This window comes from Muntiacus reevesi, chromosome 12, assembly GCF_963930625.1.
Source record: "Muntiacus reevesi chromosome 12, mMunRee1.1, whole genome shotgun sequence".
Lineage (NCBI taxonomy): Eukaryota > Metazoa > Chordata > Mammalia > Artiodactyla > Cervidae > Muntiacus > Muntiacus reevesi.
This window is the reverse complement of record NC_089260.1, coordinates 25,421,633-25,436,768: the sequence shown is the minus strand read 5'-3', so window position 1 is coordinate 25,436,768 and position 15,136 is coordinate 25,421,633. Positions and strand designations below refer to the sequence as shown.

General features: G+C 35.3%; 1 protein-coding gene across 1 annotated transcript in view; it reads right to left on the bottom strand.

Moving 5' to 3' along the window:
* PKHD1L1 (PKHD1 like 1) overlaps positions 1 to 15,136 on the bottom strand; it is a 168,295-nt gene that overhangs the window by 99,916 nt on the left and 53,243 nt on the right. Inside the window, exons 22-29 of the mRNA XM_065903297.1 lie at positions 14,876 to 15,039; positions 13,165 to 13,337; positions 8,932 to 9,079; positions 8,036 to 8,190; positions 6,002 to 6,124; positions 4,727 to 4,832; positions 1,879 to 1,989; positions 469 to 633 (exon numbers count right to left, since the gene is read on the bottom strand). Coding sequence (XP_065759369.1) covers positions 469 to 633; positions 1,879 to 1,989; positions 4,727 to 4,832; positions 6,002 to 6,124; positions 8,036 to 8,190; positions 8,932 to 9,079; positions 13,165 to 13,337; positions 14,876 to 15,039 — 1,145 coding nt within the window. The remainder of the gene's footprint in view (positions 1 to 468; positions 634 to 1,878; positions 1,990 to 4,726; positions 4,833 to 6,001; positions 6,125 to 8,035; positions 8,191 to 8,931; positions 9,080 to 13,164; positions 13,338 to 14,875; positions 15,040 to 15,136) is intronic.

Sequence of the window (15,136 nt, the reverse complement as noted above, 5' to 3'; positions counted from 1 at the left end):
CAAGCAAACAAAACACAAAAAAATTACAGCAAGACTGGAAAAATGTGTTATTTTCTTTCATCTTCTGCATCAGCCTCCCTTTCCCCGATTTATTCCTGGAACTTTTTCTGGGTCAAGTAGCTCCACTGAGACTGTGATTACAAATGGAGCAGTTGGTAAGCAGAATAATAACTAATAAATCTTATCTTGACATAATTAATGAGCTTGTTATAGGAACATGTAATAATTGATGATATTAATTCAATAACCTAAGATGTAGTAGAAGCAGTCACCCTGACTTGTGCTTCATAAGAAACAAAAGAATTAGTCATCCAGGGAATCACTGTGCGTTCCGAAGGAGGTGTCTCCTTTGTTCTGAACGAGGAAGGTTTGGAGTCCTCTCCCTTCACCCTGTTCTAGAAATAGTTTCATGAAATGAATGATGGAAATATAGGCAATTTTCCTTTGTTTGGAACAATTAACTGTTACCTGCGAGGCTTCCAGAAGCAGGCAAGATGTGTGAGATCTGACTCTGATAAATGAAGTGGAATCCCTTCTCCTCTGCATTCCATGCTAGGCCAACATCAGCGACGGACACAGCAACTGGGAAACTTCCAGCACTTCCCTTCAGAATCTGGCACTGGATCTCATTTTCTTGTGATAAAAGAAGAAAAAAAAGGTCAAGAAATGCTTTTGTTGGATAAAATTACTGAAATTTTATGTTTGCAAATATAAAAGTGGCCTTCATTTTTATATTCCAAAGAAACATATCTGAGGAAAACTACTCATATATTAATGGGAGGAAAACCTTTATAATCTACCTAATGCTGTGAATCAGACCCTCCCAGAAAAAGGGTAAGGTAAAATAATAATGAGGGCAGAGTAAACAACTTGCTCCTGAGAACTACTGTGGCTAAAAAGTTACTATAATAACAATTTTAAATCCTAATATATAAGGTAATTTATATCAATAATTTAAAGATTTTGGTCCAATACATTGTTTATGTCACAAACTGAGTAAAAAGACTAGGTTTCAACAAGAAAAGTGATCAAAAGCTAAGTGAAAACCTATTTTTCATTTAGATCAGTATATGTGGGCTTATAGTACAGTGCACATCATCACCGTCATTGTTATTATGATATACAATATAATAATATTGACTATTTGATGCCAAGAATCCACAGAAGATGTAAATTAAAAACAATTTAAATGAGGAACTTCCCTGGTGGTCTAGTAGTTAAAACTCTGTGCTTCTAAGGCAGGAGGCACAGGCTCAGTCCCTGGTCAGGGAACGAAGATCCCCATGCCATATGGTGCAAAAGAAAAAGACTGAAATGATATAGAATTTGTTTATATAATCTAAATTTATTAAAATTAAGAAAAATAACTAGGATTATGAACTAGAATTTTTAGGTAAAAAAATAGTTATGTTCCTCATTTCCATGAATAGAAAGTACAATGATATTTAAATTCTATATTAATGCATAGAGGTTCCTTTGGACTAGAAGTGCAGGAAGATGGCTATGTCCTCTTGCTATGACTAATGTGACATTTTCAAAGCATGAGCAGAGAGGATCACGGAATATCAGAGCAGCAATCTATGCGTTTTTGTGTTCCAGAGATATACCAAAGAAGGAAAGACTTTGTGTAATCTCTTTATGAGGAGAAAAAGAACAAAAATCAACTGTTACGGATAGAGGTACTGTAGAACAGTGCAAGAGTTAGTCTGTGGTTATAACCAAAGATTAAAAAGATAGGGTATCTATCTAGAGCAGTTTGCCAAGTTCATGACCCCAAAGGTACATAGGAAAACTATTATTGTAACACTGATCTTTGATTCTATTATCTCTTACAGAAAAGCAATTATACTCAAAAATAATCATTTTAAAAGAACCTACCACTCACAGAAAGAAGAGAGCAACCTGCTGGCCCAACTGAGACTGAGACAGGTGAACTAGGAGAAAATCCTGAACCCGAGATGGTTAGAATTGTGTTTTCTTCATAGGACCCTGAAAATGATAAATATAAATGACAATATTAAAATGACAAAACATAGAATCTGTTGCTTTTAAATCAGATATTTCTTAGAGGCAAATGACCCTACCTTCTAAAAGATATAAATAATAAGCCTTTAAGCAAGCAGGGAAAAAAGACATTTATTTAGCAATGGTATTTTTTTTCCCATTTTATTACTGCACATTGCTTCATGTTTGGAATCTGTGTGTTGATAGAGATTAGTGGAAAGAATTATCTGACTCAAAGTATGGAATGATGTAAGCAAAGGAAAATTATTCTTATGACAAAGAAATTAAACAGACATCCCCATGTGGTAACTCAGACTATGACAGAACTGCCATCACAAATTCAAGAAAAAAAGAATAAACTATACAAGTAGTATAGTGATATGATTACTTTAGCTGGAGTGACACCAATCCTAAAGTGCCTGGGGTATTCCAGGCTTATCCTCTCTGGCCCAGCATCTTATACTGAATGTTCTCCATTGACTCTGAAGTTATCCAGGTTTGCTCGATACATGAAATGGTCACCCTACTTATGTAACATCACACACAACATAGATTTCACATGGATTTAAATAGCTAAGAATGAAAAATCAAAACTTCAAAATTTTAGAAAAAAACATAGTCAAATATCTTTAAGGCTTTCATGTAGAGATGGATTTGGTAAGATACAAAAAGCCACAGTTAACCATAAAGGAAAGCATATATAAATTAAATGTTTCCATGAACAAGATACTAAAACAAATCATAAGTGATACACTAGGAAGATACGTGCAAAGAATCGACAACCATAATACCCAGTGCAAGTTGATAGAAAAAAGACAATCTAGTAAATGGATATAAAATGTTAACAAGCAATTTGCAGAAGAAGAAGTAATCTAAATGTCCAAGAAACATAGATGTTCCTGTGGATTACTAACCAAGGAATAGACAACGTAAAAACAATGATGAGATAACTTCTTACACTCATCAGATTGACCAAAATTAGAAAACTCATATTACTAACTGTTGGCAAGGGTGTGGATAATATGACGTTCTCATACCCACTGGAGGTACAGTCAGTTAGGGGAGCAATTTGGTCATCTAATGAAGTGAATACACATATACCTAGTAATCTACATGGAGGATGCAAATCCTAAAGAAGTTGTAGCATATATGTTATAGTAGATTTTCATAAGAAAGTTCAATACAGTCATGGGCAAAAACAAAAAAACTTGTAAACAGTCTAAATGTCCATCAATAGAGGAACAAATAAATTGGTTTATCTACGAAGTATTTTAAACTGATTAATTACATATGCATAAAACCATATATTTCTCAAAACAAATGCTGAATGACAAAAGTAAGGTGGAAATGATATTTACAATGAAATAGCTCATGGATAAACTTAAAAAGTGGAAAAATCACCATGTCTGTGTTATACACAAAGGGTAATTAAAATGGCATGGAAGAATACAGACAAAATTAATTATTGTGCTTGCCGCTGGGGAAGGTGGCAGGGCACCAGCTCTGAGCATAGTGCTTAGAGACAGCTATAGCTGTTCCTATATTTTTTTCTGATGACTTGAAGTAACTATGACAAGTGTTAACAGCTGCTAAATATTCATGGAGGAGAAAATGGGTGTTTTTAATAGCATTATTTATACTTATTTTTTTTTTATTAGTTTACATTTAAAATGCGGCAAAAGGTGCTTCACGTTAACTGAGTAGGAAATATTATTTCCAAGAATTAAAAGTGGAAGTCCATTACAAAATACAAAGATGTATTCAAGAACAAGAATACCAAAGTGGAATTCAAAAGTGGAAATCCATTACAAAATACAAAGATGGATTAAAAAATAAGAATATCAAAGGACTAAAACCAAATTAAAGTTCATGAAATCTTTATTCTTGAGAGTTCTGAAGGTTTTACAGTAGTGATACTAACTTTGGGATAACATGAATTTATATATAATACTATAAAAAGATATTAGTATAATAATTACATTAAAAAGTATTATAACAATTATAACGCTATGATAAAAGTCTGAAGAATATATTCTTTCAACATAACAATGTGATATTTTAAAGATTTCAATGGGTTTTTTTGCTTGCTGATATAATTAGCAGGTGAGTTTTCCTACTAGCCATCAATACTAAATAAGTGATTACAGTATCTGAGCTTATCTTTCTGTCTGAAAAAAAGCCATCCCTTACAATCCTTAGTCATTCTGTTTATTTCAACCCTTGGGAGTTCAGACATAAAGTGTAATCACATTTTTTAAAAGTAATCACATACCATGAAGGTGTTTCATGATGGTTCCCTCTAGACTGAGTTCTTGGCAATAATTTTTCTCTCTCTTATTCTCAAATCTAGGGCCTAATTATTTTCTTTTATTAAACAGCAGCTGTCCTGTTACTGACGTTTTAGTACTATGTCTCCTAGAAGAAGTGGTCTCATATGATGAAAGATTCTAGAAAAAACCCTCGCTAGTAGTTTAACAAAACTGCCTCAATATCAGAAATCTTAGATATTGATTTTAACTTGGTGAACGGGGAAAAGTAGAATACTAGTGAGTCCAGTGTCAACAGTGATACTTTTCCCGAAGGAAATTAATGATCTTTCCATAACTTTCTGATTTGATACATTTTTTTCTATGTAGAGCTGTCTGCTTAACCACTATCAGAGTTTACATTTATTGCTAATTGTCTTCCACCCTGCACTCCAAATTCGAAAGCAAGAGATTACCTTGGGAAGGGTTTATGGCCAGGATTTGAGGAGTAGCTGTGGGTTCCCATGTAAACCCACAGTTGCCTGAACATTTAGCTGGAATTTCATTGACATAGACTTCAACCTACAAATAAACAAACACAGGGATAAGAGAGGTAGCCTGGTTAGACGAATATATGTAGGATGTAGAAAAGTCATGGAGTTTCGCTTGTTTGCTAGTTTCCAAAATTTATTCTACTCATACTTTTTGTTTTGACACTTCATTGACTCATTCAGCAAATGTGTCCATTATATCAGGCACAGCTGTAAATGGATAAGTACATTTAACAAAACAGATGACATTCCTGTTGTCACCCAACTTACACTCTAGCAGAGATAGGACACAGAGTTGCATAAGGCTAAAAACTTACCAAAAAAAGTCAATGCACATTATGCCCTGGAGGTAATTAGTGCTATGGATAAAAACAAAGGTTGCTCTTGAGAAAATCACCTAAACTCCTTACTCTTTATCTTTAACACCCTCTCAGTAAGTGGTAGGTTAATAATCGCTTTACAGAAATATGACAAAGATTAAATGAAAGGATATATTTTCAAATACTAACAGCAAAGCTTAAAATCCATTTTTATCATAAAGAAGATGTTAATAATTTTCCCAAAAGTCATGAAATATTATTGAATTGATCCTCTGTTAACAAATAGTCACATGAATATAAAGATGTCATCTGTTCAGTTTTACTGGGTCTTTAATTTATTACAAAATAGTTATATGTTTAAAATTATGAATAAACTTTCTTTTCTTGTGTGTGTGTGTTTAAAACATTTTACTTTATTTATTTAGTTTTTCATTTATTTTTATTAGTTGGAGGCTAATTACTTTACAATATTGTAGTGGTTTTTGTCATACATTGACATGAATCAGCCGTGGATTTACATGTGTTCCCCATCCCGATCCCCCCTCCCACCTCCCTCTCCACCCGATTAGTGCATCCCAATGTTCATTGCAGTACTATTTATAATAGCCAGGACATGGAAGCAACCTAGATGCCCATCAGCAGATGAATGGATAAGGAAGCTGTGGTACATATACACTATGGAATATTACTCAGCCATTAAAAAGAATTCATTTGAATCAGTTCTAATGAGATGGATGAAACTGGAGCCCATTATACAGAGTGAAGTAAGCCAGAAAGATAAAGACCAATACAGTATACTAACGCATATATATGGAATTTAGAAAGATGGTAACGATAACCCTATATGCAAAACAGAAAATGAATAAATTTTCAAAAATACCTGTGGTTGTCTGCTGGGTGTACGAAGTAGGTCTCCCAGTACACGCTGTCTGAATAAACCACCTTCCTTTATCCTTGTAACTGTCATGTTAGCATTTTCTCCAAAAACGTTGGAATCATTTATCTATTTTTAGATAAGATTATTTCACTAGAAATGTTATGATAAGTATGACCACACTAGTTTTTCTTTTTAAATTTAAGCATGGCTAAAAGTGAAATGTCAGAAAATGAAAATACTTCAAAACCGTTTGGTCACATTTTTGAAAAAAGAAGCCTCTTCAAAAATGATCATAATCTGTCAAAGAAAAAACTGGTAACATCATTGCATTATCATATATTGCCGCAATCACAACTTGAATTAAATGACTACAATTAACTCGAATATTTAGAATAAAATATGTCTGAGAAACACGAATTTATGAATATGATTTTGTCAAAATATTCTATGCTCTTTCTGAAAAATGACCATTTTGATAAATGATTCTTTAAATAATTGAAAAAATGTGGTCTTCTTTCCACCCAAGACTCAATGTTTCCCCTTTCACAGTTTTGGCCTCTGACTACCCCTGGTTTTGCATCTACTGATGAGATTATATTTTCTGATAATGGTAAAAATGAAACCAAATCAGATCAATATGCATACTTTGGTCATTCCAAAGCTGCACTGCTAACATGGCAGCCTTCCCATGCATACAGAGGCTAGAAAAGAGATAGGAGTCTTCGTGGTGGGTCTGTGGGAGCCAAAGTGACCAGGAGCAGAAATAATGAATAAGGTCAGGGAAGAACGAAGGGAAGAGTGTGCAGACACCAGCAGAGGTACCAAGGGGACATCAGTCATTATTCAATTCTGTCTCAGTTACAGAATTTTCTAATTCTAGTTTCAGGACATGTGCTTTCTTAAAATAAGGCCCACATCTGTATAACATCCATACAGTCTAAGTATGGCATATTATATTCTACGTTTATATACTTTTTTTTGAGTCTCCTCTGCCATTTTCCAAAAGCAGTTTTGTATTTTTTCCCACCTTTTGTCAAGGACATCTTTCCAGGTGAATATATGTGGGTCTATACATGGCTGCACAGTATTCATGCCAAGTTTGTGTCATTTTAACAACTATTTTTCTCTTGATGAGGATTTAGATTTCTAGGGTTTTTTTTTTTTTTTTTACTATTACAAATAACGCTGCATTGACTAACTCTGTACCTATCTCTTTTCCTATTTGTATTATTATTTCAGTAGAATGGAGTTATAGATTTGAAATGGCTGAATCATAAGGTATACACAACTAAATTATCCTCCCAAATGGCCTTACTGATTTTACTGTCTCACCAATAGTAGGTGAGGATAAGAGGGCCTCTCACGCTCTCATCATCACTAGAAAGCATACTTTTGATGTCTACCATCTGAGCCCAAAGTCTCTTCCAGACCTTTCACCTTCACGTATTCTAAATGTGACTTTACTCCCGTACTCCCAAGCACACTCTAAGCAAAAGTTATTAGATGAACACTTAAAAGTGTGGTTCTGTTATGAACTTGAAAAGGTCATCTTTGGAACCAGAAGACTATCCAAGGACCCAGAAAACAGCTCTAGTGAAAAGATAGAATTATAGACAGCACGACAGATTATGCTTGGCCCCCCATAGAGTATATCCCTAGTACACCCTCTCCCTTACACAATGCCTTCCCTCACAGTTTACACAGATTTAGTTCTGAGACTGGCCCTGTCTGTGCTCTTCCTTCCCCTGTCAAGGGTCTTCTAATCCATAGATTCCTGAACTTCCCCCATAGAATGTCAGGCATAAAGCACCAACAGCTGTTCTCCACAAAAGAGAATGCCTGGTCAACTTAATTTTGAACAATCTTCTTTCCCTCAATTTCCTTTTATGGAAAGGAATGGGAAGGAATTCCTTCAATGTTTAGTCTATCATTTGCATTTTTAAAATACACACAGTCTCCAGGTCTCTTTGGCACCAGGCAGGGTGCAAATCAGCAAAGAAAACAGAAGAAAACAAAACCCAGGTGACGTGAGGGAACCTGCAGGAGAGGCTGCTTTCCACACGTGCTTCTCCACTTGACGCGCCATGAGTATCCAGCACAGCCTCCCTCTCGGGTCACTGAGACTTGTCCCACTTCTTCTAGACTCTGGAGAGCAAACTGCAAATCTGCAGCCGACACAGCAGCGGGGATACCTGCGCTCGCGGAAGGACAGCAGACAGTGGGAATCAAAAATTCACAAAACCCTGGTCACTCTTGTGCATGCTAAGCTGCTTCAGTTGTGCCTGACTCTCTGCGAACCTATGGACTGTAGCCCGCCAGGCTCCTCTGTCCATGGGATTCTCCAGGCAAGAATACTGGAGTGGGTTGCCATGCCCTCCTCCAGGGGATCTTCCCCACCCAGGGATCGAACACACATCTCTTATGACTCCTGCATTGCAGGCAGACTCTTTACTGCTGAGCCGTTGGGGAAGACCCATGGTCACCTTTAACATTCATGAGATGTATTTTATCACTTGTAAACCAACTGTTCTCCTCTAATATGGAAAAAAATGAAATTTCCATATTGCTTATGCAACAAATTTACATATTTTTTAGAAACAAAAATTACATGAGTAATGTACCTCAGACATTGATCCTTGGCTCAAATACTTAAAAAAAAAAAAGCAATTTTATAGGTAACCAATAAGCTATGGACATAAAAGAGAAACAAACTTTTGGGAATTTAACCTAGGATATCTGGTGAGGTGATGAAGAAAACCTGAAAATTTCATTTGTTCTCAATAATTTAGCTTCACATTAATGAAGATTTCAACTCTACAAATTACATAAAGAAATAACATTAAAAAGACATACACTGAAATGTTTATGATGGTTATTTAGATCAGTATAGTTCAACTGATACACAGACCAAAGTTATGGACTTTTTCATGTACCTGTGAGAACATGTCCATAAGCGTGAATGTCAAAGCTGCCACTGAGAGGTGGAGATGCTGCTTGACTCCTTTGAATACGAATCTTTGACTCCCCAGGCCAATTATTTCCTCTATAAACAGACTCATTCTCTGTCTCATTTGTGATTCTCTAATTTCCAAAATAAATATTGATAAAATGATTAAATATAACAATGGCGAACACGATTTCTATTTCACCGGGGTACAGTCCTGTGACATGACATAAATGAGCCTCAGGTATTCAGGACTCGCCAGAACATTAAGGAGAGTCACATAAATCAACATAGGCCATACCGACATGGCTGCGCTAATGAGGCTCAAGTCAACGCGGTCATCTGCGCAGCAATCAGCTGGAACCACAGTAATACCTCATTAATTCAGAGAGTGCCCGCCATCACTCAAGGAGCAAATATTTATTGAGCAGGCATTCTGTTCAAGGTACATTGCTAATCACATTGGGTGGTGAGGCAAAGAAATAGGAAACATGGTCTTGGCCATCAAAAAATTAAAACCCTTTTTGGAGAAATCACATCCAGAAACTTGAAAACTTAACTAATGATATAAAGAAATATATGGTCAATACAGTGCCTAATCCAGACTCAGGAAATACCTGTCTAATGTTAATTAAGTGCCAATGTTAAGTGCCAAGTGACAGAAGCAATGTGTGAGATAAACATTCATAGATTGTAACTCTAATAGTGAAGATGATACTCTCCGGCTGCTGATCCCTGTTAACCTTGTGGAATTTAAAGTTAGAAGTCCTATAGCCCACACAAATGAGCAAATGTAAGTCCCAAAAGACATGCGCAAGAATGTTCAGAGCAGCTTTATTTATAACAATCCCAAACTTGAAATAGTGCAAAAGCCCATCAACAGAATAGATAAATTGTTGTACGTTAACACCATGGAATACTGTACAGTGAAAAAGAACAAACTTCAGCTAGCTGTAGGCAACAACATGAATCTCATAATATCAAACAAAAGAATACATAGTGTATTATTATTGATATGATGAGTTAAAAAAGCAAAACCAACAAATGTTGGTAAAGTTAAAATAGTAGTTATCTAGGGCGGTGGGCAAATAATCCAATGACAAGGAAAAGGCACAAAGAAGGCTCTCAGGGGTCTAATGATTTTCTTTATCTTGAAGTGATTACATGAGTGCCTTTACTTTGTAATAAGTCATGAACTTTGGGGAGGTTGCAGGATACAAGAGCAACACACAAAAACCAATCATATTTTTATGTGAAAATAACAAGCATGGAGAAACTGAACTTAATATAAGATCCATGACAACTGACCTCAAAGAAAATGAAACACTTATATATAAATGTAACAAAACGTATACTGAATCTGACCTGAAATTACAAAATGCTGGTAAATGTAACCAAAAAGTTAAATATGTTGGGGAAAAAAGACAAAGAAGACCAAATATATGGAGAGACAAATTGTGTTCATAGATTAGAAGACTCAATATGGAAAAGGTGTCAATTTCCCTCCAAAAGAATATATTGGCTTAATGCAATTCTTATCAAAATAGCAGCAAGATTTTTGTAGGTATTGATAAGCTTATTTCAAAATGTGTATGGAAAGACACAGGATCTAGAATAGCTAAAACAATTTTTCACAGTAAGAGTAAAGTGAGAAGAATCACTCTACCCAGTGTTAGGGCTCACTACACAGCTACAGTAATCAAGAGGGTGTGGTATTCATTGATGGAAGGAATGATACACAGAACAATGGGACAGAAGAGAGAAAAGTGAAAGTGAAAGTCGCTCACCCGGGTCCGACTCTTTGTGATCCCACGGACTATACAGTCCAAGGAATTCTCCAGGCCAGAATACTGGAGTGGAATCCAGAAATATATCCACACAAATATGCCCAACTGACTTTTTTTTTATACAGATACCAAAGTAATTCAAATGGAGAAAGGATAGCTTTTTCAATAAATGGTGCTAGAGCAACCAGAGGGATAAGCAAACAAGCGAACCTGGACCTAGAACTTCGTATCTTATACAAAAGTTAACTCAGAATGGATCATGGCCTTAGGTGTAAAATGCACAGCTATATAACTTTCAGGGGAAGCAAAGAAGACTATTTAGGACTTAGGGCTAAGAGCAGAGTTCTTAGACTTGAAACCAAAAGCACCATTCATAGAAGAAAATACTTGATAAACAGACTCATCAAATTAAGATTGTTGCTCTGTGAAAGACCTCATGAAGATCATGAAAAGGCAAGGTACAGACTGGGAGAAAATATTTGCAAACCACACAGCTGACAAAGGACTTCCATCTAGCATACAGAAAGACCTAAAAAACTCAGCGATAGGAAGACAGTCCAATTAGAAAATGGGCAAAAGGCATGAACCGGTATCACAGAAGGACATATGTGGTGTTTGACATTATTAGCCATCAGGGAATGCAAATTAAGACCAAAATGAGCTAACAGTATATACCACATCAGAAAGGCTAGAATAAAAATTAGTGATAATGCTAGATGCTGGCATATTTGTACACACAATGGATCACTCATACATTGCTAATGGGAATGTAAAATGGTGCACCCACTCTGGAAAAGAGTATAGTAGTTTCTTATAAAGCTGTACCTGTGTTTATCACATGACCCCATAATTACACTGTTGGGCAATTAACTCAGAAAATGAAAACTTATGTCACATGGAAACCCACAGATGAATGTTCATAGCAACTCTATTCAAGCAGCCAAAACCTGGAAACAACTCAAATGTCCTTCAAGAATTAAGTGGTTAAATAGACTTATGGTGCATCCATACTATTAAACACCATTCAGCAATCAAAATGAACAAACTATTAATATATACAACAATTTGGAGAGATCTTGACAGAATTACTCAGAGTGAAAAAAGTCAATATCAAAAGACTTAATGCTAGCATGATTATATAAAGTCTAATTCCATTTATATAACATTGTAGATGCCACAATTACAAAGACAATTAGTGGTTGCCAGATATAAGACAATGGCAAAGGGAGGTAGGTGGTGTGACTCTATATGAAAGTGTATCCATTGGGATTCTCAGGATGAAACTGTTCTGTGGTGGTCAGCTGAATCTATACATACAATAAAAAACTGTGTAAGGATCATACACATACACACCACACACAAATGAAAGCATGTAGAACTGATAACATCCAAATAAGGTTGGTAAACTGTGTCAAAGTCAATTTTCCTGTTGTGCTATTATGTTATGCTTATAGATGCTACCATTGGGGGATAATGGGTGAAAGGTATGGGAATATTCCTGTATTAATTCTTACAACTGCACATGAGTCTACAATGATCTCAAAGTTAGTTTTTAAAACAATTCATTCATGTGGACATTTAAGTATGTGCACATACACATAGGATACATTTTGTTAGACAGCTCAGACTGAAAAACATAAGATGTTTATCTTAGAGCTACTAAGACTAAAACATTGGATCTGGATGGGGTAAAAGCAATTTTTGTGGAACACATAGTTTTTTAGTCTTTTAAATCATAAGACTGTTAACAGGAAGTTCTTTGTGAGACTCAAATTATAATATTTAATTATTATTTAACCTTGAATTTTGAATGCATTATACTTGGCTTTGGTTTGCTGTGGGAAATTATATAACTAATTGCATATTTTGTAAAAATTTAATGGAAAAATACTTCTCATAATTGTAACATTTAACACAGATCTCATACTCAAACAGTAACTGTTTAGATCCTTTTGGAATTATGGAAAACCATCTCTTCCCCTTCTATCAATTTTGATACAAAGAATAAACAGTGTTTATAACAGAAACAATTTAACAACCTAATGTAGATATTTTCTTTCAATAATCTGTGTTCAAAGGTCTTTATTGGGAGAGCCTACAGCTTTTTATTTTACATCAACAGAGAAATCTCTAGCTAGCTGATTTAAAACTTAAATCTGGCTAGCTGATTCTTAAGGTTATTTCCTCTTTTTTCCCCATAGATACAGTTCTTTAAAAAATTTTAATGTTTAAAGTGAATTTTTGTGGTCAATGTGAAAATTCATGCTCAATTTCAAGCCTCTAAATCTTCATTTAATCCTTAGAATAACTGTCTTGTCTTATTAAAAGATATCTAATCTGCATCATCTATTCATAATAATGTTAAATTTACATTTACTAGGTTAAAGCTAATGTTTCATAAGTCGAAATAGTTACTTGTAACATTCTAAGCTTACCTGCCCAAAACTCACAGCCATCATAGGTATGTTATAACTGCAATTATATGATGTCATGGTGACAGAATACTGGTTAGTTATTCTTGATCCATTACTTTTGGTTTGCTTCACCTGAAAGTCCTTTAAAAATATTCCTTTATCTGCTAATGCTGGAAGTCTTCTCTTTGACGTTACTAAAGAATACAAAGAAACAAAATAATGGGAGATAAAATTGCATAGCTTCTGCTGCTAAAAAAAAAAAAGCATCAAATAATATACATGTGTCATGGACTAAACTGTTTAAAATAAACTTTTAGAAAGAAGACCTTAAGGCAAGTAGTTTGTGAGTCTTGGCGAGAACATAAAGCTTTGAAGTCTTTTGATATATGAGTCTCTTTGGGTAATTAAACAAAATACTGAAAAGCCACCAAGCTCTGCGCTCCATGCAGCCCTCTGCTGGCCACTTAGTTTTGCTCTTGTCGTAGGTCCTTGAATATGCTCACTAGGACCTTTAACTCTTTAAACCAGCACAAATCAGCCGTCTTCTGGGCTCCGCCAATCACAAAGTAGGTCCAGGGATAGTGGATTCAAAAGGAGGGATTCTTACAGTAATAGCAACATTACTGTAATCAATATTCTTACAGTAATGTAAGAATAGTAACATTTAGTTTTAAAATAGTTCCAAAGAAAAGGATTCCAAAGCTCTTCTGAAATATGGTAAAAGTCACTTTTTAAGGTGACTGTTTGGAATTAGGTTGATTTTTTTTTTTTTTTTTTTTTTAAAGACTGGGCTTCCTTGTGGCTCAGCTGGTAAAGAATCCACCTGCAATGTGGAATACCTGGGTACAATCCCTGGGTAGGGAAGATCCCCTGGAGAAGGGAAAGGCTACCCACTCCAGTATTCTGGCCTGGAGAATTTCATGAACTGTATAGTCCATGGGGTCGCAAACAGTCGGACATAACTGAGTGACCTTCACTTTCACTTTTCTGAAGACTGCAGTTTAATTTTTATTATCTTATTAGCACATTTCACATTATGAGTCTATTAACATAACTAGAAAGAAATACTAAAACTATCAGAAATAACATTTTCATTTACAGCTTTACTAATTATCACAATAAAGTCCATGGAAAGTTTCAGCTCATTCTTACTAGACAGATGTCAACAGCAATAGTTGCCTTTTAGGAACAGATCTCTAGCTTGGTGATTCATTTCTCAAAAATCAAACTAGGCAAAATTAGAATGTTTTCCACAGCGTGGTGGTGGTTAGTTGCTCAGTCATGTCTGACTCTTTGTGACCCCATGGACTGTAGCCCACCAGGCTTTTCTGTCCATGGGGATTCTCCAGGCAAGAGTACTGGAGTTGGTTGCTATGCCCTCCTCTATGGGATCTTCCCAACCCAGGGATTGAACCCAGGTGTTTCCTGTATTGCAGGCAGATTCTTTACCGACTGAGTCACCCTTCCACAGTGTACTTATCTATAAATAGAATCCAGAATTATAAAGCTAATTCCTGCTATAATGACAAAGTTTACAATAAGGATGCTTTCATCTTTAGGATAATCCCCAGCCCTATTCATTAAAAACATGATTTAAACCACAATACTATTGAGATGAAACAAATTAATATTTCTATCTAAGCTACAGAATATAAATAACATCTATGATGAGATTTTAGTACAAAATAGGTTTACAAGGTTTAAGTTTTAGATATGAAATGATACTATGTACCATCCGATGTTGTCATTGTAGGTGTCTGTCCAATGTATACAATATCCACATAGAAAGACTGTGATTCTGATGCTTTCTGCAAGCTAATCCTCTGAAGAGAAAAACTGGTCCCAGTGTATTTGGTCTGTATGAGATCCAGAAGGTCTATACACGTGTAGGTCCAGCTGAAATATGGTTGTTTAATTAGATGTACAGTTCAGTTACAATGTTTAATGTAAACCAATACACTATGAAACACATTAAAATCTTAAAGAAGAAAAG